The 27,386-nt window shown below is 42.6% G+C and overlaps 1 protein-coding gene across 3 annotated transcripts in view; it reads right to left on the bottom strand.

The window, feature by feature from the left end:
• Positions 1-5: 5 nt before the first annotated feature.
• Positions 6-27,386, bottom strand: part of alcama (activated leukocyte cell adhesion molecule a) — a 52,505-nt gene continuing 25,124 nt past the window's right edge. The window contains exons 2-16 of one of the 3 annotated variants that reach the window (XM_017437220.3): positions 14,938-15,044; positions 14,599-14,815; positions 12,813-12,877; positions 12,268-12,355; positions 11,936-12,109; positions 9,334-9,455; positions 9,099-9,231; positions 8,637-8,749; positions 8,416-8,542; positions 7,110-7,228; positions 2,597-2,729; positions 1,873-1,902; positions 1,335-1,446; positions 259-380; positions 6-160 (exon numbers count right to left, since the gene is read on the bottom strand). In XM_017437220.3, the coding sequence (XP_017292709.1) occupies positions 290-380; positions 1,335-1,446; positions 1,873-1,902; positions 2,597-2,729; positions 7,110-7,228; positions 8,416-8,542; positions 8,637-8,749; positions 9,099-9,231; positions 9,334-9,455; positions 11,936-12,109; positions 12,268-12,355; positions 12,813-12,877; positions 14,599-14,815; positions 14,938-15,044 (1,631 nt within the window). In that variant the 3' untranslated portion in view covers positions 6-160; positions 259-289. The remainder of the gene's footprint in view (positions 161-258; positions 381-1,334; positions 1,447-1,872; positions 1,903-2,596; positions 2,730-7,109; positions 7,229-8,415; positions 8,543-8,636; positions 8,750-9,098; positions 9,232-9,333; positions 9,456-11,935; positions 12,110-12,267; positions 12,356-12,812; positions 12,878-14,598; positions 14,816-14,937; positions 15,045-27,386) is intronic. The other 2 variants (XM_025010841.2, XM_017437221.3) reach the window with 2 other exon arrangements.

Genomic DNA, 27,386 nt, shown 5'->3' with positions numbered 1-27,386 from the left:
TTTTCTGGATATGCTTTTTTTTTTTCTTTTTTTTTTTCTTTGTGTGTGTGTAAAAGTCTCCCTGAAACCAAATTCAAGCCGTCTTCATCCCCAATGTACACGCTCTTATTTTTCTCCAGGACAGAGGTGAAGAGAAATGTGCAAAAGTTCGGTGTTTTCGCTGGAACGACAAAAGCAAAAAACAAAAAGACGAGTTATTTTTTATTTTATTTCTTTTTAAAACAACTCCGGGGGTACGAGCACGCGGCAGGGGATCACCTTTCTCTCACCGTTTCGACAACGGCTTTCTTTACACCTCCGCCTTCTGACTGTTCTCCTCCAGCTTCTTCTCCTCCTCCGAGGACCCGTTCTCCTTCTCACCAGTCTTCCAGCTTCCCTGCCTGTGAGGGGTTAAAGTTTTACTGAAATCTGGCCTGATCAAATCCTAAAAAAAGCTTAGAAAAACAAACTGTTGGCGTGAATTAGAGCCAACAGTAGAGGATCACAGTTTGTCATAGAATTGTATCTCTGACCCGTGCGGACATAAAGACACGTCCATAAAGACGCCATCTAGTGATCCCAGTCACTAAAAGAGGATATAGTTTCCTAATCTACCTTTAAATCAAAGGTTTCTAACCGGTACGTGTTCGAAACGAATCCTTTTAATTCTAATCTTTTGAAATTCCTTTAAAAAATTTTCTCTGCCAGCCGGCGTCGCGTCGGGAAATCCCCGGAATTCCTGATGACGTCACTCCAGGCCAATAAAAATCAAGTTTTCAAGCCGGCGCTCTCGTAGACAAACCCAGCTTGTTGCCAGGTGATGAATCGCCACATTTAAACAAATCATTCAGAAGCTTTTCAGGTGGAGCATTAAAAAATCTCTCATTTTGAGTCATTTTGCAGCGCCGGTCACATTTTAGGCCGTGAGCATAACTTTGGATGTGGAGGAGTTTTTTTCAGTAACTCTTATTTATCATGTGAGTGTTATTTTCCACCTGGACATTCAGTTTCTGTGGTAGGAGAGTGTCAGAATCCAGATCAACAACGTTCAGACGTGCTGAGGCACCCGTGACGACTTTCTGACTATTTTGAGAGATCTTGTCACACGAGATCATTCCAAAATGTTCAAAATAGGGTTGGGCGATGACTGTCAGATATTAAAAGATATTAAAATGGGGGAAATAGACAATTTAACAATTGTCACCCCAACTGAAAAAGACTCAGAGCGTCTGTTGGTTTCTTCTGAAAGGCTCACATGTGAGAATCCATCCACCCACCCGCCCATGAAAGTGACTCTATAAACTCCAGAACCCCACAGAACAGTGTTTTTGGAACATTTAAAGAGCAACCCTTACTTGGATTTCTTCATGTAGAGCCAGTACACCAGGGCTATGACCACGGCTGCGATGAGGAGGCCGACGACGACTCCAACCACCAGCTGGGTTTGGCTGCCGTCCTCCGCCGTGTCTGCAACAAGAGCCAAACGCATATCAGCGACCCGAGGTGCGTTTCTGGGCCAAAATAAAAAAAAAACCTAAATCCTAGATGCGTGCAGAGAATCACACGAATGCTAAAGCGCTTTAAATGCAATGATGAATGGACACATCTGCACCGCGCATGGTTATGAATTCTTGACAGGAGCCCAGTTTGGTCTCATCGGCCAATGGGAGCGACGGACACAGTTGACATCTCGTCAGGATGCTGGCAGCTCCGTTCCCCCTATATGCTTCGATTAAAAGACACCCACTGCCTAAACACAGACCCACCCAGTGGTACAGTCCAAGGTGAGGTTAAAGGTCGAGTGGAAAAAACCCCGCGGACACCCCGCCCCCACCGCCATAGATCTTCCTCTTCCCCCTTTTTTCCCAAAGTGTCTCACAAACAACGGCTTACCTTGTTTATCCATTCTCACCTCCTCAAATACTGAAATCAGATATAAAATCAAATTAACGATCCAACCAAACAGGAGGGGAGGGGGTGGGAGAAAAAGCTTTCGTCGGACAAAAACTACTCTACTTCTACTCTAGTTTGGCATGCAAATAGGGAGCAGATAAAATCCAGCATCCCAACACACACACACACACACACACACACACACACACATTTGAACTGAGCGGAGTGGGAAAAGAGGTGTGGAAAGCTCTCCCCAAACAGAAATGACAGAAAATTAAAAATGGACATATAAAAAATGGACAGAATCAAATCGGCGCGGCACACATTCAGACGCCGATGACGAATGAGCGCAAAGTGCATGCAGCGGTCATTTTCATGGAAACGGGGAAGGGCGACTTCATCGGGACAACGGAAACAAATAACAGCATCTACTTCACTCAACTTTACCAAGATCTACTGGGACTTCAACTAACCTTTATGCTCTACAGGACAGAATAAACTGGTTATTTGACTCAACGGTGTTCAAGTCAGGCTTCAAACTAACACCGAACACGGAAAATTACACATCAGGGTTAGTCACTCGATTAAATAAGTCCAACGTAATGTTAGGTCGACATGCAGACAGGAGGAGTTAGTGCATAAAAATGGGAAACATTTAGAGAAAGACAGATTTTTGGGAAAGGAGCTTAGTAGGATCATGCTTTCCCTTTTTGTTTTTACTTACGGGAGGACACGTTTATGACTTTGGTGTCGATGCCGAACTCGTTGGACACCGTGCAGGACACGGTGAGGTTTGCGGAGGGCACCACCGCGATCTTGTGCTCGATCTTGTTGTTGGAAAAGGAAGTCTCATTGAGCTGGAGAAGAGAAACGAAGAACAGAGTTCAGAGGTTAACATTTGGAATAGATTTTAAAGTCTTGTTTCTAACAAACAAGGCTTTCAACGACCATCCATCATTTATTACAGATCTAATTGTTCCATATTTTACTAACAGTGCTCTTCGATCAGACTGCAGGTTTATTTGTGGTTCCTAGAGTTTCGAAAACAGGAGGCAGCGGTTTCAGTTCTCAGGCTCCTCTCTGATGAACAAACTCCCAGTTTCTGTCCTTCAGGCTGACACCCTGTCTACTTTTAAGACTTTCCTTTCTGATAAATCCTACAGTTAGGGTTGGTTTGGGTTTCCTGAGCTCTCCTTTAGTTCTGCTGCAGGAGGACAAACTGACAGCGCTCTGCTTACTGCTAACATTAAACTGCGGTTTTCTACACCTGGACCGGTCATTCTGTGTCTGTCTGCGTCTCCTTCCTGTCCTCTCAGACCCATCCCGAGCCTGGTTCTGGTTCTGGTTCTGCTGGAGGTTTCTTGTTAAAAATGGAGTCCTTCCCTCCCACTGTCGCCGACGTGCTGCTCGGGAGGGAAACTGTCATGATGTGAAGATTCGACACAATCTGCTGGCTTCCTTAGATTTATTTTTTTTTACATTTTAGTGATTTAGAACATTCTGTATGTGAATGTCTGGTTTTATAACAGGAATTTAACTGACTGTGACTGGATTTGTGATGCGGACTTGTTTGTTTGTTTCGTACGGGGCCCTGAGATGACTTTCATGCTGCTTGCCCATAAATAAACCGAAGTGAATGAAAAAGAGGTTTGCGCCACCAGGGGGCACTGTTGGACAGATAGGAGGCTGAGCCCGCTCCATGACAAAGGAAAAAGCCTGCGCCTCCGGGATGTAGACTTGTGAATCGCAGAGGAAAACCCCAGACACAAAGACAAACTGCCAACACCCCTTTTTCACATCCTCCCCAAACTCGAGAGGATGGAGCCGTTCTGGCGAAGCGACTAATGAGCCCCGGCGCAAGTCCTACATCGCCATTTATTTTTTTTTCCCCTCACTGTTTACGCTCAAAGCGACGCATTACTTTAACTTAAGAGAATACGCTCCATAAGTGACACCGCATTTACAGCTGATAAATGACTGCAGGGAGCCTCGGGTTGTGAGTTTCTTTCTTTTATTTCGTCCTCGTGAAAAGAATCCCCGCTCGATGAGTAACCAACACTGCTCCTTTGAGCGGCTCGCCATTCAGCGCGCGCGCAGGTGGACCGCGAGAACAAAGGGGGGGAAAAACAATATATTTATTTATAGTATTCAGGTGGAAAATACCGAGCCTGAAGCCCCGGGGGGAGGTGGGAGAAAGTACGGCTCTCCTTTGAAACGCTGGGAATAACCTGCCTGGAAGTGTTTGGACCAGATGAGTTGGGGCACGTTACGGCTCGGGAAGACAACACGCACCAACTTCCAGGCATGAAACGAGAAGGGGGTTTTCACTCCCTCCGCAGTGCAAGGCAAAGAAAAAACTCTTTACAGACTCCGGCTCTCTGCTGATTAGCCCCTTGTTGGCTGGAAAAGAAAAACCTACGATCTCGCAGGCCTGAGCAGACACGGGTCTTTGTCTCTACCAGCTGGGAGGCTGGTGGGATTTACTGTGAGACTAACATGTTACCATCTGACCACTGTCAGAATGAATCGCCATGACAACCGGTATTGATTCACACCAACAAGGTAATGAGACTTTAGCGGCTGAGAGGAACAAGGATGGCTCCACGCCGTCGTTGGTGTTGACTGACGTGAAACTTTTTCTACGACACGAGGCGATCGGGCGAGGAGCGAGCGGGATGCGACCTGTTAGCGCTCACGTCTTAAACACTGCGCCGAAAGATAAGAACCCGTGAAAACAGGCAGATCGCAGACCGACGTCACCCGGGTGAAGGAATGCACATCACCCGCCGCCCTGCACGCCGAGGTTTGAAACAAAGGCTCGGGGTTTGTGTTGTTGATGACTCTCAGATTTTAGCCCAATATCTGTAAAAAAACGACTATTATAACCTTTCTTTTGTTAGCTGAAGCAGCCATTTTGAATTGAGATGACTCTAAAAGTTACTCAGTCATAGATATACATGAGATGATTCCATCCAGTGGCTCATGGGATATTTGACATTATATTTTTGCTTTTGGGGGTTTGGATATGAACCACTGCTGTCTGACAAAAAGTAAATAACATCAGGCTAAAGAAGCTTTAAACACCTTACAGGTTCCTAAATGGTTAATTCAGGCGAAAGAACAGGCGACACAAACTCAAACTAAATGTCAAAGAGTGTAAAAATTGTAACTTTACCCTCATCAAAGTAAAAGGGAGTTTAAATCTTTGCAACGCTGTTCAGTCCCTGCAGCTTCCTTGTTAAGATTCAATTAAACAGTTTTCTTATAATTGCCTACACTAATTGAAGCCACTTTCTCAAACACGGTCATGTCTGCGTCTGAGAAACACTTAGCGGGATTACGCAACGTCCGGCGATGAAGCGGGAAAACTTCAAAAGTAAATAAAACCTCGCAGAACGAGAAAAAGTGCTGGTCGCTGAGCCCTGATCCCATTTCACCCCTTTCCTTTTACCTCTTAGCCCTGCTCCTGGATTTTATACCTTCCTTTTTGTGACAGATGGGTACGAGCTGCGCTTGCGAGCAACTCACAAATTCCAAGTATTCGGACAAGGAAAAACATTTTTTTCAAAACTACTGTAACTCACCTGACAGGTATTAATGCATCATGTTTGGTATTATTATCAATTTCCCTCAAAAAGCAAAGAAAAAGAGCAAAAATAGTGTCGTGCTTTATGTCTCTGTCAGGTATATTTCTTGTCCCAACACACACTGCAATGTCTAGTTTAGTGTATTCCAATCTATTCCTCCAAACAGAATAAATCAGAGGCTTCTTTAAATAAAAAAAACAATATTTTTTTGCTGCCTTTGGTAAGAAAAACTTTCCAGAGGTGGAGATCTTTAGGAACTCTGTTTCTGGTGTTTCCGTGTGGACAGGAGATCCAGACCCCCCTGCTTACAATATGGATTATTTCTGATGTAGCAGCATATTTTGCACATGCCAATCCGTCACTTTCTTCCCAAGAATCTGACAAATACGGAGCTGTTTTACAGTTTTGTTTTTTTTTTTTTTTCTGGGTCTGTCTCCATTTATCCTGACCCTGTTGCAGCCAAATGTTTATATATTGTATTTTGTTATATCATTAATGTGGATGTGTGAATGTGTGGACAGAGAGAGAAAAATGTATTTAGTAATATCAATATTCTTCATTAACAAACATAAAAAACACTGTTTTATGCAAAGTGAGCTGCAAGTTTAATAAATAGCTTCAGACAGCATATATGGGCTTAAAACCAACAACAACTGATGATGTATAAACTTCTTAAAGCCGTATTCCAAGTTGCAGTGGAATATTTTATCTCTTTGACATTTTGGACAACAAACCAAGTGGTCTGTCTAAGGGTATGAGTCGGGATAACAACTTTAATTCAGATTAAAAACACATAAAAGTTTCCTCAAGGCCACTGTAGAGACATGACAGCGCAACACGAAGAACGTAATGAAAGAGGCCCCATCGGTCGCCACTTCTAAGTTAACAAAATGTTTTTATCCGAACCGGAATATGCTGCAACGAAGGATTTTTTGCATGTCTCTAAATAGCTCGCCCCTCGACGCTGCACAGCGGCGCATTAAAGCGGCGCATTAAAGCGACGATAAGAATCGTCTCATTGTGCTGTTGTCACAAACAGCTGCTCAGCGAGTGTTTCCTGCAGCATTAAATCCCACCTGCTGTCACGCCGTAATCACAGGTGTAATCACTCATGTCTTTGGACGCCAACTTCAAACTGTGCCGTGGCAATGCACATCAAGCACTCAACCAAAACAAACCCCCTCCACCGGCGCTGACATTTTACATTTACAGCTACATCAGACTGAATCGTGTTGCAGGCATCTTTCTATTTTTAAAGTCCAACAAATGGAGTGTGTCGGAAATATTACACCCTTATGAAGTCTGTGAGCTAACCCTGCCTGCCTGGGTTTCATCCTTTAAACAGAAAAGAGGAGAGAATTAATACCATTTAGGAAATCACTTATGATATTGATGTATACATTACTCCTAATCCAGTTCATTTCCTTTCATAATGTTCTCCGGCCCGACAGAACGTGAAGAACTGTTTGAGCACCGACGGGAAATCTTTAACCACTATGAATAAATGTATGTGCACTTCTGTAAAATTGATGGATATGACCCTGAGAAATTGCAACAATTATGCCGGAGTGAGTTTCACGTAATCCTGATAAAAGGGGTGAACTTTAAGTGTGTGCGTGTGTGTGTGTGTGTGTGTGTGTGCATGCGTACCAGAGTGCCGTTGATGCTCCAGGAAACAGCTGGTTTTGGGGAACCTTCGGCCACACAGGTGAGGATTTTCTGATGACCGCCCTCGCTCGTCTCCTTCAGGTTTTTGATGATGGGAGCGCCTACAACGGCACACAAAAACTCTTCAGACGCTTCTGAACTTGGCCGGCTTCAAGGTGCGCCACAGTTTTAAAAAAAAAGTCACAATTTCAACTAAACGTTTACGTCACGCTGTTCCCCTTTTTTTTTTTTAAAGACGTCTGTGACTCTGAGGTTTTCTCCGGCACGATGTAGTTCAGATCAGAACCCCCCCCCCACAGTCGCTGCAAGCTGTCAGTCAGCTGTATCGTGGCTGAAAGAGGAGATTTTCCCTGAACTTTTCCCCTCTAAAAGATAAAGTCTTCTGTTTAAAAATGTTACCCGTAGAAAAAATAAATAAATAAAAACAGAAACCCTTATGGCTTCACGACCGGAAATGCACCAATTATTACAGTTTTTAAGATAACACCGATCTGAAGCAAATGTTTGCAACAAGCTACAAGATTTAACGATGAAATAAACAATCTACTGCAGGGTACTGTCTGTTTACGCTATTAAATCATATTTTTGCATTTATCTTTATCATATCTACCGGTGAATTAAACAACCCTCTGCAAGAGTTACCATGTCTGCTGGTGAACTGATTAACCTGATTCTGTGGCCTAACACAAATTTCCGATTGGGATGATGAACTATATTTCATCTTTTTATCTCTATCTTATCTATTAGTGAATTAAACAAGATATACTGTGTCTAATAGTGAATTAAATAAGGTACTGATAGGGTTTTATTTTAAGCTAATATGAAACTGTCAGGCTCTGAATGTTACTTTAGAAAATGCGGGAAAACAAAGTCATTTTTTTGCACATTCAATTTAGAACTATAACTACATTTGTCTGCTAACTGGACAAACAAAAATAGCATTTTGCTATTTTTGACCTCTGGTTAATGTTTCACTTCGCTTTTAGCACGAGTTCTGCTTTTTACCTTAAACGACTCAGTTTCAGCACTCAGCTTTCACACAGCATTTCTGCAGAAAATGCTCATTTTCTCGTTCTTTTATTTATCGTTTACTTATCTGAATAAACAGTTTATCTAATTTGTGAGCTTTCCAGTTTGTTTTCAGTCATTTTTGCTTCTTTTCTCCAGCCTTAAGTCCAATTAACTAGCTGCCGGCTGCAGCTTTAATACTTGCTATTAACGCAGAAGTGAAATAAAAAAATCTCCTCATTCAACTTGGAGCGACAAAGAATGCCCTTTAAGCCCTCACCTTCGACAACCAGCTCAAAAGACGCTTTTCGCTTGAAGTTCTCCATCGTCACCTCGCATTCATACAAACCGGAGTCTGAGTAGGTAAGCTTGGTGAACTTGGGCTCATTGTCCCGCTTAACATTGTCCTGCATCAAATGAACAGAATAACCTCATTTTCAACGACGAGCACAAACATTTCTCCATTGATCTGAGCTTTGCTCTATATAAGATTGCTTTTACCTTTGTCCAGTGGACCTTTGATTTTGCGGAAGAATCAATCTGAAGAGTTATATCCAAGGCCTCGCCGGCACGCTTCACGATCTTCCCAGATGGGTTTAAATTGATGTCTAGGTCTGAGAGGAGGAGAGGATGTTGAAAAGGTGGTTCAGAGGTTTGATAAGGGGCTGAAACATTTCTGTTGTTAAAGCGCACGGCTTTGCACTCGGCTCGCAGCTTATTAGGAGCGGCACGGTTGACACGCAACGCTTTTCTCCTCAAATCAGAAGAGGACGGTCTGGCAAAGAGAGATATTAGAACTTTCTTCTCTCCAGCAGACACTTCTCGCTGTCATTGTGGCAAAGAAGTCTGCGGGCAGGGAGGGAAATTACACTGACAATGCTGCAGGCGCCGCGGCTAAATTGCAGTCATTTTTCAAGAAGCGGAAAAAAGGAAAAAAAAAAAAAAAAGAAAAAAGTTCCTTACAGTTGACTGTGACGTTCCTGGACGCTTCCATCGAGGGGTCGTCAATTAGAGAGCATTTGTACACGCCGCTGGAGTTACGTGAGATATTTGAGATGGTGTAAAAGTCTTTGTTTTCCACTTTCACCACGTTTCCCTGCAGGAGAAACCCAGTTCAACAGCAGTGGGTTAGCTCGGCTGGTTGGCAGTAAGTATACACTGAAGAGAAGGGATTTCTGATTGTGAGATTTTAAGGCACCTTCAGGTCAAAGTTGAAGCTAGTAGGAGCGGGGTTCCCGTCTGCAACACACTTCAGAGTCAAATCATCTCCATCTACAGGATTCTGAGGAACGACCTGCAGGCTGATGTTCTCCGTGGAGTCTGAGAAGACAAAAAAAAGGATGTAAAGTTTGAGAGCGTGTTCCCTCACTCAGTTTTTGTATACTCTGCGTTGGTTACAACCCAAAAAAAATAACAAAATGCAGCTGAATCCCTGTCATAATCGAAGGCACTCGACCAATCAATTCTGCTCTATCTGAGGCAAACCGATACGAGAATTTCTCCCAAGAAACGGTTTCAGCGCTGATGAGTTCTACGTCGGCCCACACAGAGCGGGTAACTTCAATATCTAATGCAGCGAAAATCCCTCTACGACCCGACAGAAAACCCACTATTCTTCAAAGTTTAACCTTCAGATGTGTCGTTACCGCAGCCTGTTTCGACTGGAGGCGAAAGAATCAGAGTGAAAACGAGAGTAAACAAAGTAAAGCGAACACATTACGGCAGCTGCGGAGCGTGTTTGTTGATCCTCTGACGGGTCAGGAGCCGCTGCTGAAACAGCTCGGCCGGCAAGCGAATAAACAGACGAGATGTTTCTGAATCGGACCATCAGCTGCAATTTAACGACCACACTTACGGGCGGCGGAGCGGAATGTGCCGCGCTTCCGGACAACTCCCATCTGAGACAAGAGCCTCCTGGTGCGTGCACTTGTCGTTATCTGAACGCAGGTAATATTAGAAGAAGAAGAAAAACTAACAAAGGAAAAGACCTGATGACGTGTCCAAATGGTGGAACTTGCCGCCATCTTTTTCCACTGTTTCCATGTAAGTAAGCAATAAAATAAGCATTAAAGGAAAGCATATCGCCAGCTGCTGTTGTGTGACTTGTTGGTGCTCGGAGTTTGCGTTAGGGATGACTCTCAGCTACTACCACACCAAATATTCTCTAAATACCTGTAAAACTTGTACTTGTAGCCATTTTGGCGTTTAGTAGGGCTGATTAATTTGGTGGCCATCTTGAATTGGGCCGACTTGAAAATCCAATCCAAGGATTACTTTCTGAAAGTTTCATAAAAATGCATCCATTGGCTTATGGGATATTTTGCTAACAGACACTTTTGACACAGGGTCGTCATAGCAGCAGGAGATTATTAGGATTGGTCAACACAGCTGTGACTAACCAGAAAAGGAAACAAAACGCTTGTCTTCAGAGATGCTTCATAGGAATAATGTTCTAAATGAAGTCGCTGATCGAGTTCTCTGCCTGATTGTTTAATCCGAATCATATTTTGGCAATTCCTGCATGTAGGTTGCAATTTTGAGATCGCTGTTTCCAACAGGGAGCGAGATTTTGGAAACGATAACAAACAGGAGGAGAAAAGGATGCCAGATGCTTTTTTTTACCAGAAACTAGACATCTGGTGAGCCAGACTCTCCTTGAGGGTAAGTATCTCTTGGGGGAGGTCCATTGTGCATAATTACCATCAAGGAGTCCCCAAAACTTTTAAGTCCAAAGAGGCTCGTGTGGATCCTGATGCATGATTTGGTTTCATTGGATCCATTAAGACAGAATGGGCTGATTGGTGTAGATCAGGGGTCTCCAATCCTGGTCCTCGAGGGCCACCATTCTGCAGGTTTTCCTTGTTTCTCTGCTCCAACACACCTGATTCAGTGATTAAATCACCTCTTCATGTTCTGCAGAAGCCTGTTAATCACCCATTGATTCAGATCAGGTGTGCTGGAGCAGAGAAACAAGTAAAACCTGCAGGATGGTGGCCCTCGAGGACCAGGGTTGCCCACCCCTGGTGGAGATTCTGGACATGGCCATCGTTTTTCCTCAGAGACGTTTCCCCTCTGACCAGCTCCTGGAATCTGGAAGTATCGCCCAGCTGTGAATCTGCCGTTTGCAAAGTTGTGAAAGGACAAGGAAGAAATGCACGCTTTTTTAAAAAATAAAATAAAAAATAAAAAACTTTATCGAGGCTTCAGAGGAGTTAAGGGAAGGCAGCTGGATTAGGAGATGTTTTCTGTATCGTTTCAGTTCTGGTTGTGTGTGAAGGAACCCATAATCAGAGCTGAAGAAGCCTTTCAGATGAGAGGCGAAACATCTTCATCTTCATAAAAATGTACAAAAATATGAAACGTTTTCTGCCAGAAAACTCAAATCCCTCAAAAGACACATCAAGTTGATAGACAGTCGGGAGATAAGGGTGCCAAGTGAGCAACATCTTTAGCTGAGAAGAAGAAACCTGTTCTCTAAGAACCTCAAACGTAAACTGTAAATACGAAGACGCAGCGAGCGAGGGAGCACTAACGGAACAAAAGCAACGTCGCAGATGCAGCGTCACCGGAGCTCTGCTGTTTGAGGTTTGCAAAGAGTGAAAAAGAAGCAGCTGTTTTCGGCAGGACGACAACTTCCTGTTCGACCAATGGCTCAACTTTCCAACACATACGGTTGCAGTCTCTGAACAAGCTTTAACAGGAAGCTCGATCTGCGTTTTGGCACCGGCAGCGTATGATTCTGAGGTTCAGTGTCACTTAATTTCATCTGCAGACAACACAAAGTGAGTTCGGTGACTTACAGGTGATGGTGAAAGTCACTGGGGAGGACACGAGGCCGTTACCCAGAGGGTGGTCGGCTCTGCAGGCGAACTGGGCAACCGAGTCCACCTTCTCTGCGGAGTACTCCAGCGTGGACGACGTGGTGGACAGGCCCGTAACGGCGTCCACAGCCACAGAGTTTCTGATGGAAATCCCTGGACACAAAACAAACAAGGAGCAGTCTGAAAACACTAACAAGGAAAAAAAAACAAAAAAAACACTGCACACCGAAGCTACGCGGGCATCTGCGTATGTAATATTTATCAAAGCCTGTCATCCTTAGAAGACATGCAGCGGGATGGAGAAGGCGCACCTTTCCCGTCGGCCACCAGAGGTTTATTGTTCCTCAGCCATGTGATGTTCGCAGCTGGATTAGCATCTCGCGCAACACATGTTCCCAGCTGCGACACAAAACAGACACAAACAAACAAACAAACAAAAAAAAGGCGAGAGAAATATAGTCATAAAACTGCAGGGAAAAATTTGCATTTCATTAATTTATTTTTTTATTTTCAAATGACCTAACATATGAGCAAATTAGCTTTTTTAGTGCCTCCGCAGCATCTGAGGAGTAAAGACTTTTCCACGCAGCCGACCATGAAATGCCTGAAGCATTTCTAAATCCCGTCCAATCCTCTGAGTATTCTAATTGCTGTAGGGAGGAGGGAGGGGGGGGGATTCTGCGCTTTACTAATTTATGAGAATCACTTCAAAGAACTCATTACTGTAGTAACATTCATGGTCTCTGTTATAGGTCTCAAGATACCTTAGCACAAGTCAGGGATTTCCCTCGGTGAGTTGCTGCCTAAAATAATGTGAGTATAAGCAAAATTTATCATGAAAAAAAAAAAAGTCCACCTTGGTGAGTTTGCCAAATTCCAGCTCCTTTGCTTTGTCAGATATCTCCACGCCTGCAGGCAACTCTGCAAAATACAAAAGGGTGTTAATGAGAGAGGTGGTAGCAGAGGCAGGGCTGATGCTCCTGTCAGTCACAGTGGCACTTTAAAGAGGCCATATTGTGAGGTTTATTTTTTATTTTTTATTTTTTTAAGTTTCCTTCAATGTTAAAAGCTTCTGAAGCCTGTAAAAGTCTACAAACTTACAAAGCTTTGAATACATGACAAATGGAGTTATTCTGACCCACAGAAGACTCTGAAATGCTTTTTAAAGCATTTGTAGGTTTTTGTTTTACAGATTTCTTTGCATTACATTGTATTATGACTACTAATGAGGCAAGTCAGATCAGACGGTGCGTGTTAGGGTCGTTACGTATTCGAACAGTCATTAAAGTTTAAGACTTTGAATAGTTTCTGCCACTAGCGTTTAGATAAATTACTTGCTTTTTTACCCCCCACAGGTAGAAACAGGCTATCTTTAGGTGGCGGTAGTGCATGAAGTTGGTTGCTGTCGACACAATGCTTTTTGCTGCAGGGTGTTTTTGTCCCCCCCGACATCAAAATAAAACTCAACGTGATTCTGAATCTGTTTCTGCCGTTGTAGCAGTTTGAAACGGATAACAATGTGCAAATTATGGTCACAGGTTGGACAGCTAGCAGAGTTAGCAGCTAGCAGAGTTAGCAGCTAGCAGAGTTAGCAGCTAGCAGAGTTAGGAGCTAGCAAAGTTAGCAGCTAGCAGAGTTAGCAGCTAGCAGAGTTAGCAGCTAGCAGAGTTAGGAGCTAGCAGAGTTAGCAGCTAACAGAGTTAGGAGCTAGCAAAGTTAGCAGCTAGCAGAGTTAGCAGCTAGCAGAGTTAGCAGCTAGCAAAGTTAGCAGCTAGCAGAGTTAGAAAAGGCAACTTCTGTTCCATCTAAAAGGGTGTTTTTCAGCAGCAGGGCTTTTAGTAAACAGACTATATTCACCACCGATCCTTTATTTCCTGTTTACGTGCTCATTTAAAGAAAGAAGAAAACGGAAAAAACTAAAAACTAATAAATTGTCGGCTAATGTTAGCACTCATCGAGAAGCACCGCCTTCCCTCAGACGCGTTTCGAGGTTCTGTGTTCAGAATCTCCTTACCAGGACCGCTTCTCACATCTCAGAAAAACAACAAAAACAATCCGTTATTCTACTGACACCACCGCCGTATATACTACACCCAGACACGGGGCCAGAACCAGGAAGCTGAAGCTGAAGGTTGGCAGCAGCAGCACTTTAAGCCCCGCCCCTCCATGTAAACATATGGGACATTTTTTACTAAATAAAGCGTAAAAATACACTTCAAATCCTTTTATCAGGTGCTGATTTTTGCTCATTCTTGTAGTTTCTACCTTACTGCTGTATTAGATCTCTACTGGCTCCAAAAACTAGAACAGGGCAGCAACTAAAATAACGAACATTTTAACTTCCATTTAGAAAAGTAGAAGTTAATGGAGTCACTTTGTCCACTATTATCTATGTTGATGGCTGATATTTATTAAGCTATAATATATATAGCACTGTTTGAGTGAAATAAACATGTTGGGAAGTGTATTAAAGGCTGTCACTTTGTCTTTTTATGTGTTTTTATTGATGCCATAACTAATCCCAAACACTAGTTCAGTTGAAAATTTGTCAACTTACTCTAACAGTTTCTTTAAAAAGTATCTTTAAACATCGATGCAATTCAAGCCGTGCGTATGAGCTCCACATGAACACTTGTACTCACTGTTGATCAGAACATTCACTGGGAATTCTTGGATGTCCGTCATGGTCACCAACATGCAGGTGAAAGTTCGACTGTCAGCCAGTTTGGCTTCAGAAAGCAGCAGGGTGAAGTTGGCAGCCATGCTGACCCGGCCCTGGTAATTATCTGTGGTGAGGAGTGAGACGTTCTGGTCTTTCTGCTTGACCAGCAGGTCTCCAGGCTGGCCGTCGCCTTTGTCCTGGGGGGGAAAAAAGGAAGGGTTATTTATCTGTCGAAACTGATGCACGCTCTAATGCCCATGCACTCATTGTGGGCGTGGTTCAGACACCATGAGTGGCTGTCACACGGACTGTGACTTACAAATTTCCATTTAATCATGTTGATGTCTTCTGCTTTTTTGGCTCCGTAATTGCAAGGAATCGCCACCGTTTCTCCGTACAGGCCAATCACGGTCTCCAAAGCTGCGACTGTGAAAACAAAAAAACAACAGAGATGTTCAGGGTCTTTAGGAAAAACAAACAATTCTAGTCCAGCTTCAACCCCGGCCGCTGCTCTTATTAGGATGAAGACGATTTTATAGTTGTTTTGGTTTTTCTTTTATCTGGTCTGCGGGCTCCTGATGCAGAACATGCACAGAGAGGTCCTGCCATTCTACGCGAAGAAGCAGAACATATAGGGAAGATAGGGAGGCAGAGGTGCTAAGGTCAGCAAGACCGATATATCTGATGGGAAAACGGATGGGGGAAAAGTCAGCGGAGCAAGAGAGGTCAGGAATAAACGAGGCCATATAGAACAAATGCCAACAGTTTATAAAAAGAAAGGAAAAAAAAGGGACTGTGAAGGCTCAAGTTTTACAAAATCATCTTTTAATTCGGTGACTGAATAAACTCCTTTTTGAATCAAGCCCTTGACTTTCGTCAGTATCTTTTTTATTTGTACGGATGTGCCGACTGCTCGGCAGGTGACAAGAATCCGCCAATTTGCTGCTCGATGAGTTTCACCAAAGACGGACGGATCTGACACCCAAACGTCCTTATCTCAGTCTGTGAACGCACCATTACAACACAGCTCCGCCGGCAGCGGCAAAGAAGGCTCAAAGCTAGCAAACAGTGATATCTGCAAGGTGTGTGTTTAGCGCACCGAGTGCCGGATAAACAAGTGACAATTTGAAGTTCGTCTTTGTTTTGTGGGGCCTGTAAATTGCAAAAGGGGGACAAGTGTGGACAAAGATTCAATAACTCTATCATTTCGATTATCAAGGCGTCATCTGACATGCAAACACTTACAATAAAATCAATTATACTACTCCAGATATTTTTGCAAACAGACATTTTGCTGCATTTGGACCTCCTTCCACCACACAAACAAGGTTTCGTGAGAAAAACTGTGGATTTTTTAAAGGTTTTAAGTGAGTTTTTGTGCTCCAGATCCTTTCCGGTAACAGTGACTGAGCAATCCATTCTGTACCGACTGTCACGTTGTGCCCCAGAAACCAAAACAACAATGGAGTCGTTTTAACCTAGCGTGTAAATGTTTGGCGTCACTGTGAAGCTCGGGGATTCCCCCTTTTTAAATACATATGAGATTGATAAAAATCGAGTTTTCACAGCGTTGCTCTAAGAGACAGAACTAGCTTGGTGCCAAATTTCACCGTGCTGCTTATCATTTTGAAGCTTTTCTGATAAAATAATAATAACTCACTTTGTCAACATGGGTCATGAATGTCTGAGGGTTTTCAATCAGAAACTCAAAAACAAAGATACTGAAGGCCAAGACCGTATCCCGAAGGTGTGGTAAATGAGCCAAAAGCGAACTTCGCTATATGTTCTTTATTTATGTACAAAAAAAAAATGTGAGAAATGTTTTGCTTCTCCGAGCAAGTTTTAAAACTCTGAACCTAATATTTTAGAAAAGACGGCAGGGGAGAAAAAATATAGAATCAAGAGTGTCTCTACACACTCCTGGAAAATATTAAAACCAAATCCTACACTTTTCAAGACCTTCGCTTGTCTTAGTATTGGGCACAAAAATAAAAAAAACTCTATAACCTGTTTTGCAGAAATGAGCCATCAAATTTTCAATTCAACACAAATTAAAAACAAACAAACCTTATATGCAGTCATTTTTATTTGGAACAATGAATTCAGAAGTGGACAAAACTGGCATCAGTACATCAGAACTTAAAAGAATAAAAAAAAAAAAATGGAATCAATGTTCTACGAACGTCCCCCAAAAGATGCACATCCCTTCCAACAAAACTCTTTAGGCGTACGCAGAAAGAAGCAGAACCTGCAGGATTCTCAAACATTTTACAGTTCCACCTCCACCCGATTTTTTATTTTATTTTTTTTTTGCTCTCAAATCGCCATGGATACAGAGTGGTGGAGCGGGGGGTGGGGGTGGGGGGGGGAATGGGAGGAAGGTGCCAGCAGAACTGTCTCAACAGGCTGCGATGAGGAGTTGGAGCCAGAGGGCTGCAGGGAAGAGGAGGCTGCCACGTCCCGACTGAAAATGAGGCGTTGCTCACTTCCCTGGCGCTCAAATTTACATTTCAGACCTCTCGGAGTTCAGGCTTAGGTAAATGCGAGGGTGGGCGTGCGGGAGAATAAATCTGACAGCTGGAATCCCAAACAGCTCGGCGCACGGGAAAGGAGGCAGTGGCCGGCCGGGCTCTATCTGCTGAATCTGTGACAAGTCGTGTTTGTGTATTTACGAGAAATGGACGAAGACGCTCGGGTGTTTTGTGCCCAAAATTCGTCCACGTTCGCTGTGCATATGCTTCCACAGCTCCACTCCCAACTTGTCAGAGCGTTAAAGGTTCCCTCAGAGTGCTGCATGGTTGGGAGTGAATTCATTCGCTGGGTGCGTGATCCTCATTTGAATCCCGTTTGAATGAAAGTAAATACTTTTACTATGGCTACCATTGTCCACATTAGAACAGGGCAACAACAGGGACCCCGAGGGAGTGTTTGCTCAATTAAATGTGATGTCAGGCCGAGGTGGCAGGTTTGGAAATGCACAGCTGCCTGTTTTTCGACTCTCCCCGCTTTAGTTTGCACACATTTCAGCCGGCTCTGTCAAGTGTCAGCTTCAAATCTGAATTTTAAACGAGCTCATAAAACACTTAGGCGCCACTGTGATGTATCGCTCAGCTGAAAAGACCCAAATAAATCAAAAAACGGCTCGCCTAAACGTCAGCGATTTCAGCATCTCTTGCCGTCCTTTTGACACCGGGGGCTTGTCACTCATGGTTATGAGCTGCCAAACAACTCGAACTAAACAGCAAAAAAAACGTCTCTTTAAAGCTCCAACATCAAGAGGGATGACAAAAAAAAAAAAAAATTGAAGCAGACGGATTTATTTTAAACGGGGAATGTTTGCCTTGTATCTGACGTTTCTGCCGTTTACGCAACCGGTACGACTTCAGTGCCCCGCGGCCACTTGTTGTAACTTAAAAAGACTAGTTAGACATTTAGAAAATTAATTTACTCTCCCCGCAGAGAGTCGGATGACGTGACAAGATTAATACTTCTTGGAGACAGGGAGAAAACGTCGCCGCTGTTTTTAGGAGCTCTAAATCTCGCCGATAAACACATTACGCTTTGTTCAGGATACAAAAGCCACAAGCTGGGACTATATTTAGGAGGCAGAGGCTACCTCTTTCTCCTCCGAATCAATACTTTTCCCCATTACTTTTGTTTCAGAATTCACATTCAGGTTTTTTTTTTTCGCCTGGTATGTGATTCGGTTTAGTTGACAAAAAGTAAATGCTTTGTTAGGGTTGACAAATAATATGGCTCGCCTTGAAATAGACACTCTCCAGGCGTACCACTGGAGTTTCATGTCTGTCAATAAAAAACAAAAGGATTTTTGTGGAGGCAAAAAAAAACAAACTTTCCAATCCACCACTGGTAAATGTGCTCGTAAACATTAAAAATGCATCTGCTTGAATCCACACGGACCTTGAGTTGTGCCATCCTCCTTAACATTTTATTCTTTTTTTCATTCATAGCCTTCTTATTTAATTCAGGTACCTGTTTCTAACATTCAAGACTGCTTTCACACAACGTTTTCCCCTTTTTCATTTCACGAATGACATTTAATAAATGCGGTTTTGTCCTTTTGTAACTTTTTTGTACGCAGAAGAAGGTATGCTGTTGTGTTTGGTGCCGAGGAATCCTTCAGCTGAACGAAATGTTGACATTTGTACCAAACATTGGTTGGGAAATTCAAAATGATTGTTTGGCCAAGTGAAAAGTGAGTTTATTTTAAATATCAAACAAAGTTTTTACAGCCGCAAAAAAGTCAATGCGACCAAAAACCCAAATCCGAACACATTTCGGGTGATTTTCTTGTATTTTTTTTTAGCAAAAAGTCACTATTTTGGTAGGTTTTAAGACTGTTTGATGGACCTATGAAGACAAACGGCGGAACAAGGGGGTTAATGCTGGTGTGAGGTGGCGTAAATCTGCGGTGGTGTCTGTAATCAGCCCTGACAGCCGTGTCCGTGAAGCAGGAGCAACTTCTACAAGCATCAAAGCAGAGTAACCCACCCCGTAAAAACTGTGTGAGGAGCACGAACGACTACCGCGGGACTTCACCCACACGGATACAGGCCCTGCATCCCAATGAGACTTGGCGACATTTACTGGTGACAGCATGGGACGAGACAAAACATCACCACATTTCAACCGCTGACAGATTTAGCAGGATTTTTTTTTTTTTTTTTTCAGCAAACACAAGAGATAAGCTCTGTCGCTTGTCAACTTTACCATAAAAACTCCCCGCACTGATTCCTCTCATTGTCTGGGGCGCCAGGGAGCTTTATTTTCCTCCAACGCCGTGGCGTCCGTATAAAGGGTTTAATGTCAAGCATTAATAAGTCTCAAAAACTCCCGAACTTCCCGTTAACAGCCTCATTAGCTGTAGGATTTAATCAAGTTTTATTGATTAACAGCTGCACTGTTTGCATCTAGCCTGGATTAGACAAAATATAATCTGGGATTATTGTTTTCAGGATTGGGTGTTTTGTGTTCCTTTAGGTATCAGCCAGTTTTCGGTTTCAAGGTCCACCTCGGTTTAAAAAGCACATGGTTTCAAAACCACTGACATCATATCGTTTTTGTGTTTCTTCACAGATTTTAATGAGTTGTTCAAGGAGGTGCAGGGATCTCCAGCCCATCAGTCGGCTGACAGCTTGTACCAAGAGGTTAAAACTAACAAAACAAGCAAACAAGGGGGAAAAATGGAGGTTGGCTGTATTGTAGTTTATCCTATGACATAAGAAAATGGTCAGCCATGACTTGAGCACTAAAAGAGGCCACACGTACGCTCTTACAACTAGCTCACAGAAATGGAAAACAGGATAAAAGATCCGACATTTTGCACAAGTTGCTCTTTTTACCTTCATATCTAATTAAATCTGTCGTGTCTGTGTGTAAAAATTCACTTGTCTTCTCGCTCTCTTTACATGGATTTATGCAACATTAGGCTAAAAGGATCAAATCCATCAAGATGAGCGCTAGAGGGAAAGAATTATATCTGCAGCTGAGTGATTATTAAACATTTAATGAGACACTATGACCAACTTTTAAGTGCAGTTTGCAAACATTTAGCTATGCTGGCAGCATATGAAGCACACACTTCTGCTTAGGATTGGATATTTTTCTGTAAACTATGACAAACAGTGACATGAGCTGGTTTTCCTTTTTCTCGGTTTTAAAAAGTCACCTTTTCAATACCATCGAAAAGCTCTTAGAAAGAAAGCTGAGAGCCTGTGCCAGGTGGTAAAAAAGTAATTTGTCTGGGAAAACTTCCAGGAACAAAACACCGACAGCCATGGCTTAGATAGCACAACAGCTAATACCGGTAATATTTCAACACCACGGAGAGCACAAGCCCTCGCTCTTTTATGGTGGCTCTGCCGTGCACCGGGCTACAAGAGTTACCGGTAAAATAAACAGCCTCCAGCAAGGGCTCGCCGCCGACGCAGAAAACCCGGCTAATTTACTAGCTAACACGGTGTCAGCGGTACGAAATGTCCTGTGCAGCTTGCAGCTTTAACGTATAATTAATAATATAAAAACGAGCGTGTTTGCCTTGCACGGGGTGTAAATTGGCGTCTGGTACGCCGGTGCGACCCTCCCGGCAGATCGTTGGTTTGAACTCGGCGCGCTGATGGAGCGATCCCACCCCGTGCTATTTTGTCTCTCTGGTGGAAACCTAATGAAACGTGCAGGTTTCTGATCCAGGCAGAAATGATTGCACAAGCTGGGCAGGGGAGAAAAAAAAAAAAAAAAAAAAAAAAAGAGGCTAATGGAGACGTTGTGAATATATAGACAGGGGACGCTTAATGAGCACCTCTCCGCGAGACACACAGGGACATGTTGTTGCATACGTGTCAAGTTTGATGACGTCCTGCTATATTTCATTTTTGGAGGTATTTAGGGTGCCAAAAATAATCTGTCAGTATCTTGATTATGTGCTCCACCTGTGCGCTTTAGTGCCTGGGAAATATAATGGCTGAGAGGGGGGGGAGAAGAAAAAAAGAAAAGTGAATGTTTTTTTCTGAATCTAGCTGGCAACCAGGTCCTCGTATGATGTATTGCGGCGCTGAGAGGAAAACCTCTCAGGAGAAAATGGAGCCCAACCTGCAAGGATGTGTCTCACATTTACTAAAACAACAAACGTTTAAATGAGGTTACAAGCATGACAGTGATGGAAAAGGTTATCGTTCTTCTCGCACAAAAGGCTTCTCGAATTTAAAATTCAAACACGCTTCTTCTTCTTCTTCTTCTGAATATTCAAATAAAGCTGCGTTTAGCGTGCTCGGAGAACTTTAAGAAAGAACAAAAAAAGGAGTGCGCATTAAGGAGAAAGGCATTATCTCTGAAGATTACACTATTACAGAATGAGAACTAATCACACACGTTGAGTTACAGACGGAAAAGCTGCTGCTGCTGCTGCTGCTGCTGCAGCTTGCTGAGATAAGGTAATCCTTCACGACACAAGGAGGTGAACACTGACTTCACCGTGACAAATGTTTGCACACATGTTAACACAATGCGTACAAAAAAAAATAAAATAAAAAAAAAATCATCAACTTCCGACAGTTATCTACATGATGGTGGGGAAACAGGAAGTGATAAGAGTTTAATATGCATTAAGTTTGTACCAGCTTCATGTCTCACCCTGTACGGATTAAAAAACGCCTTTTAGTTTATAGTCTTCTGGTGGTGTTAGTAACTTAATGAGTATGTTAGTAATCACTTATTTAGTTGGGATATATTCAGTTTGACTGTACAGTTTAGCACTTAGCATCCAGGTTTTTTTTCTCCTGAGACATGACCGTCACGCTCCGAGGACGTGTTGGAAGTGACTCTCAGCTAAATTTTAGCCTAATATCCGTAAAAAAACCCTGAGTTATAGCCATCTTTGTGGCAGCCATCTTGAACTGGATCCACTCCGTCTTGGACGAACATCCAGTGAGGTTCATGAAAGTCCTTCCAGTGGTTCGTGAGATATTTGGCTAACAGACAAACAGGGTGCCTAAAGTTTTAAGGCACTTTGGTGTATACGCTGTTAAGGACTCGCAGCTACTACCATGCTTGGTTTGTGCACGATTTCTCTAAAACTGACCGAATTTTGGCCCTTTCTGTGTTTTCTGGGGCAACCATCTTAAATTGGATTGGCTCCATTGTAGAGGTTCATCCAATGACTATTTCCTGAAAATTTCAATAAAATCTGTTGAGTGGTTCATGAGATATACAGAAATACTGTAAAAAGACAATATGATGTACTATTTTCCATACTATAACCTGCATTACAGCACAGTTACTGTAAAACTGAAATATAAGATGATGGCAACCAGTGACGTACGAACACAGGGCCGCTCACTGCACCGGACTTGAATGGGAAGACATAAACAACAAAAAAATGAAATTACATGTGCTTCATTGGATGCACAAGAAAATGCAGCAGAAATAATTTACAGGGATTCATCTTAGTTGAGTGTAGCAAAGACAGAACCAAGTGTTTGCTGCTCAGAACCATCTGGACGTCTGAAAGCGTGGAAAACGTTTTGGTGGCGATGAGCGATCCGCGTTAACCGGGCAGATTAATGGATTGGAGCCTGTTGGTTAAATCAAACTCACGGGAAAACTCTTGGTGTTGCTTCTCCTCTCGGCGGAGGATTTACTTCTGCTAAAAGCATCTGCCATGACAGATTCCGACTGGTCAACTTGCTACAGCTTCAAGCGCAAAGCTCCGAGCTTGGCAGGTGGATTTTTTCCCGAGACTGATCTCGAAACGTCTCCGGAGTATCCCGCCGCCTCTCAAGACAAAAGGGTTCCAGTCCACCAAACCTGTGTTTTTACAAATCATAGAATAGCGCTTCCGCCTTACGGGCCAAAAAATAACTCGGTTCGCTGGGTTTCTTCCTTTGAAACGCAGAGCTGGACGCAGACGCACCAAAATATGCTAATACTTTTGCAAAAGGTAAATCAAGCAGTAGACAGATGAGTGATGGAGGCAGAAGGCAGCACCACAGGAGATACTTTCATGTTCCTGATTAAGGCGCCTCTATCCATGAGAGGAGACGGGTGACGACAGCTCAGATAGCAGCTCGCCAGGGAAATCAGCTTCCTCCTGGCAATAGTCTCTATATCCCCGTTTTGTTACCTTATACCCACCTCACATTTACGTGTGTGTGTGTGTGTCTGGATGCGAACGTGCCTTTCAGCGAAAGCGTCCAAAAAAAAAAAAAGCGGAGGCCCAAACTTATTAAGCGCTGAAAATGAGGATTGTGCAGTGAATGGAGATCCCATGGCGCATGTCCACAAAGACTTGATGGCAAACAGCCTCGCTTCAGAGGCATTGAGGGGGCCAAACAGAACCACTCCAGCTAGATCAATAATAGTTGAAGAAAGGCCAGATTCTTTTAGTGAACCGCGCTTGCCTAAGGAGGGAGAAATCAAAGAAAGCCTAACCTTCCGTGACATTCTGCCTCGCGTCCTTGTCTTCCCTTAAATAATTCAACAAGTGCTGAATTTTGATAAGCCTCGTCAAGCACCCCAAATGAGAGAGATCACTGATTTAATAAGCTCAATCTCTGAGTGCTGTCAAGGAAAACCTTGGCCACCACGGAGGAAGGTGAGAAAGGGGTTTTGGGAAAGCTGAAGAGTCTATCGCCAGGATCCCCAAAGCACACTTGTCGCTATCCTGATACCATCTGAGCTCCGCGGACCGATGATTTGTCAACTCCACACACACCCAGCAGCTCCTGCGTCTCTGACTGTGACAGACACATGACCATATTGTAATTCTGCTGTGGTATCAGCTGAGGACATGTTCCACGCCGCCTGGCTGAGGAGAGACATTTAAAAAAAAAAAAAAATACACAACTACATCCTCACTATCTCTGCCTGTCGCTCTCGAGGGAAGAGGTGTAATCATGTCACTGATGGATAACTGACAGCACGGTTCGTACGACATCCCTTTTTACAATGCTTCTCTCTTCTTTTTTTTTTTTTTGTTCCGGGCCGAAACCACGAAAGCACCATTTCAAACGTCAGCGCCGGATAGTCTGTAATTTTGCTCTTTCCTTTCCTCTGTAATTGCCTGTCACTGTCTTTACTGAAAAAAAAAAAAAAAAAACTAAAGCCATCAGCTTGTATTTTTTTGACTGTCAAGAACCAGTGAACAAAAAAAAACAAAAACATATCTGTTTACAGCTGAGTGATTTTTAAACATGTAATGAGGGAGCGAGCACAACTTTTAAGGGCAGGCTGCAAACTTTTTCGCCGTGCCGGCAGCATATCAAGTGGGCCCGCGAGCCGGCCGGCACACCGCTGTGATCCACGCCGGCGGTTCTTGAACTGCTGCAGGATTGGACGTGTCGCGCAAATTAGGCCTTTCGAGCAGGTCTCCGGTTTTTAAGGTACGTCTGTTTTTTTTTAAAAGTCATAGTTTCAAAACCATTAAATTTTTTCCAGCATGCCACTCCTGTAGTTTTAAACTGGTTTTAATGATTTGTTCGACGCCGTGCGGGGATCCCCCAGGTCATATTCTCGAGCCCCCCCTCTTTCAGTGAGAGCTTCTACTAAAGAGTTTTCTAAAAAAAAAAAAAAAAGGTTAGCTGTTAGGTTTTTTTTTTTATTTCAGCGACAAGAAAACAGCAGCTGGCAATACTTATCAGAAATCACATCTCCAAGAGGACAATCCCTGAGTCTTTTTTTGTTTGTGAAGCATCTCTGTTTTGAAACAAGTGGTGAGATTTACGGTGTCTGCCGGTGAAACAAACAGCCTTCTGCAGGCTCAGCACTGAGGCAGGTAAAACAGGTAATTTAATATCTGCACCTCTGGAGCCGAATGTTACGTCACTGAACAGAAAACAGCAGAAAAGTACTCGTTAATTCACGAATATTACCTTTAATTCACACCTCCAAGAGGACAATCCATCTCTATTTTTAAAGTATTTCTGATTTACAAGATTTATTTTATATAAAAGAGACTCTAATGCTAGAGAATATACCTTAGATCAGTGGTTCCCAAACATTATGCTATTTTTAAATCAGTTTATGGACTTGTTTTTCAAGTTTTTGTAACGATTATGGTGCAAACACAGCAGAAAAACAAATTTTTTTATTGTAAGTTGATGTCTGGAGATTATCTAAGGACCCCTTGTTGGTGTTGAGTGAGCCACACTGGGGTCCCGACCCCAGCTTTGGGAATCATTGCCTTAGATACCTTAAGCAGATTTTAATTAGCCTATGCAATTTTGCAAACTTGTGTCAATGGACGTTTAACGAGTTAACAGACTTTATTGTCTTTTAAACGATACTATAGCACAAATCATCTGCGCGTTTTGGAACCACGTCCTAAAGGCTTTATTAAGGCTTTATAAACGGGTTATTCGTTAGTGTGTAAACACTTTACAGAGCATTAACAAACCTTTATATAACACTTCGCACACCGACGCCTTTGCGAGTTGCTCAGCTTACGTTTCAAAGCTTTATGCGCCAACGAACAACAAAGTGGATCTACTAAACGTCACCGTGTTTCCATGCAGGTAATTATGAAGAAATTAATAAAAGCGCGTCACTTGACCTTGCCACAGAGTGAGCCTGCTTCAGTGTATTAGCAGTGTTTTATAAATAATTGTTAATACTATAAAGTGCTCACAAACTCATAAACAGCCTATTTTCGAAGCATGATTAATCCATTCACAAAGGGACCCTTATTGGAAAGTGGCACCGCACATTCTAATCCTTCAAAATCTTTAATCATTGCCCACATCTACTTTAAATTTTCTTTTTTTTTAAAAACAACATTATAGCAAAGAGAAAACCATTAGGATGACTTGAATTGCTTGAGGTAGCCTCACAAAATGTTAATGTTTCTGTTAATCGATTGTACTATTTCCACTATTTATAACTCGGCTCCTTTTATTTAAAAAATAATTAACAGTATTGGTCATAAATGCACTAAAAACAAAGGCCATTAAAGTATCTGACTTGGTGTGATGGCTTCAAACGTAAAGACGTGTTTAATGTAATGACAAAGAAAAGGCAGACGCCAGCTAGTTTTGGACTTTTTGACAGTAAATTAAGTTATTTCCCATTAACAAGTAATTACTTACTGGAATAAAGTTTATTTTTGCAAAGCCAAGCGATAAGCTTGAGTTTGTTGTCGCATTTCTTATTTGAAACGAAGCATATAAGGTTTGTGACGTGCGTATTTCCACGTTGAGCTGGTTTGTGCCCAGAAAGCCGAACGAACCAACAGATGTGACTCTGTAGCTCCACGACCTTCAGTCTGAAAAGAAGGTCAATTTATGAAAAGAAAAGAAAAAAAAAAATTGAGACAAAGCTCTCATTTTCTGACTAAGTTCCCCGAAGGCGTTTTCTGCCGCTCAGCCGAACTGGGCCTATCTGGTTCTTTTCCATTTTTAATAAGTGATCCACTCTCTATGGGTTCTTATCTATAACTTCCATAAGAAACGTTCTCCGAAGTCTCACACATTTATTAGTTTTATGGCAGATGATGCTATCTGATATTAATATAAGGGTTGTATTGATGCGTGGCCACGCAATAAAACTACAACCAAATATAAGATTAGACTCAGAAACAGCAGGGAAATTACTTTAAACCCAACAGCTAAAACGGCACGTTCTGTGCGCGACCTTTACACAAAATATCACTCTAAACCATAAATTCAGTATCGAGAATTAATGTCTTTTTATCTTGTTATTCGACTTTGTGAAATACACTGTAGGATAATTTAGTTGATTATCAGTTTTAAGAGATATGAGTTAAATAAACGTATGATTTTGTTGGTGCAGCATGGCGTAAGGGAGGGTTGGAAGCACGGATCTGATCTAAACTGGACATTTATTGAAATATTAAGTAAAGTGAAAGTATTAAGTAAGGCCTCGTCCTTGACAAACCGACCTTCTCTGCTGCGATAAATATAAACAGAGAAACAAAAATATCCAAAGCAGTGTGGATGGGGAATCTTTCTTTCCCACTAGTGCTGGGCAATATAACGATACATATCGTGGGGACGATAGAAAAGTGTCTATCGTGATATATTTTCTTTTATCGTCTCTATAGTTTCTGTCGTTTCTATCATAATCGTATCAATGATTCATGTAAATATTTCAGAACGTAGGCTACGACGAATGTATTAGTGTTGTCACTTTGCATACATTCAGTTTATATAAGTGATAAATAAGAAGAAAAAACCTCCGTTTTGCGACATGACGCTGCTTTACGTGTGGGTTTGCGACATGCTTTACGGCAGCGGCTTT

Source organism: Kryptolebias marmoratus, linkage group LG2, assembly GCF_001649575.2.
Source record: "Kryptolebias marmoratus isolate JLee-2015 linkage group LG2, ASM164957v2, whole genome shotgun sequence".
Lineage (NCBI taxonomy): Eukaryota > Metazoa > Chordata > Actinopteri > Cyprinodontiformes > Rivulidae > Kryptolebias > Kryptolebias marmoratus.
The sequence above is the reverse complement of the archived record's forward strand: the minus strand, read 5'-3'. Positions and strand labels throughout refer to the sequence as shown.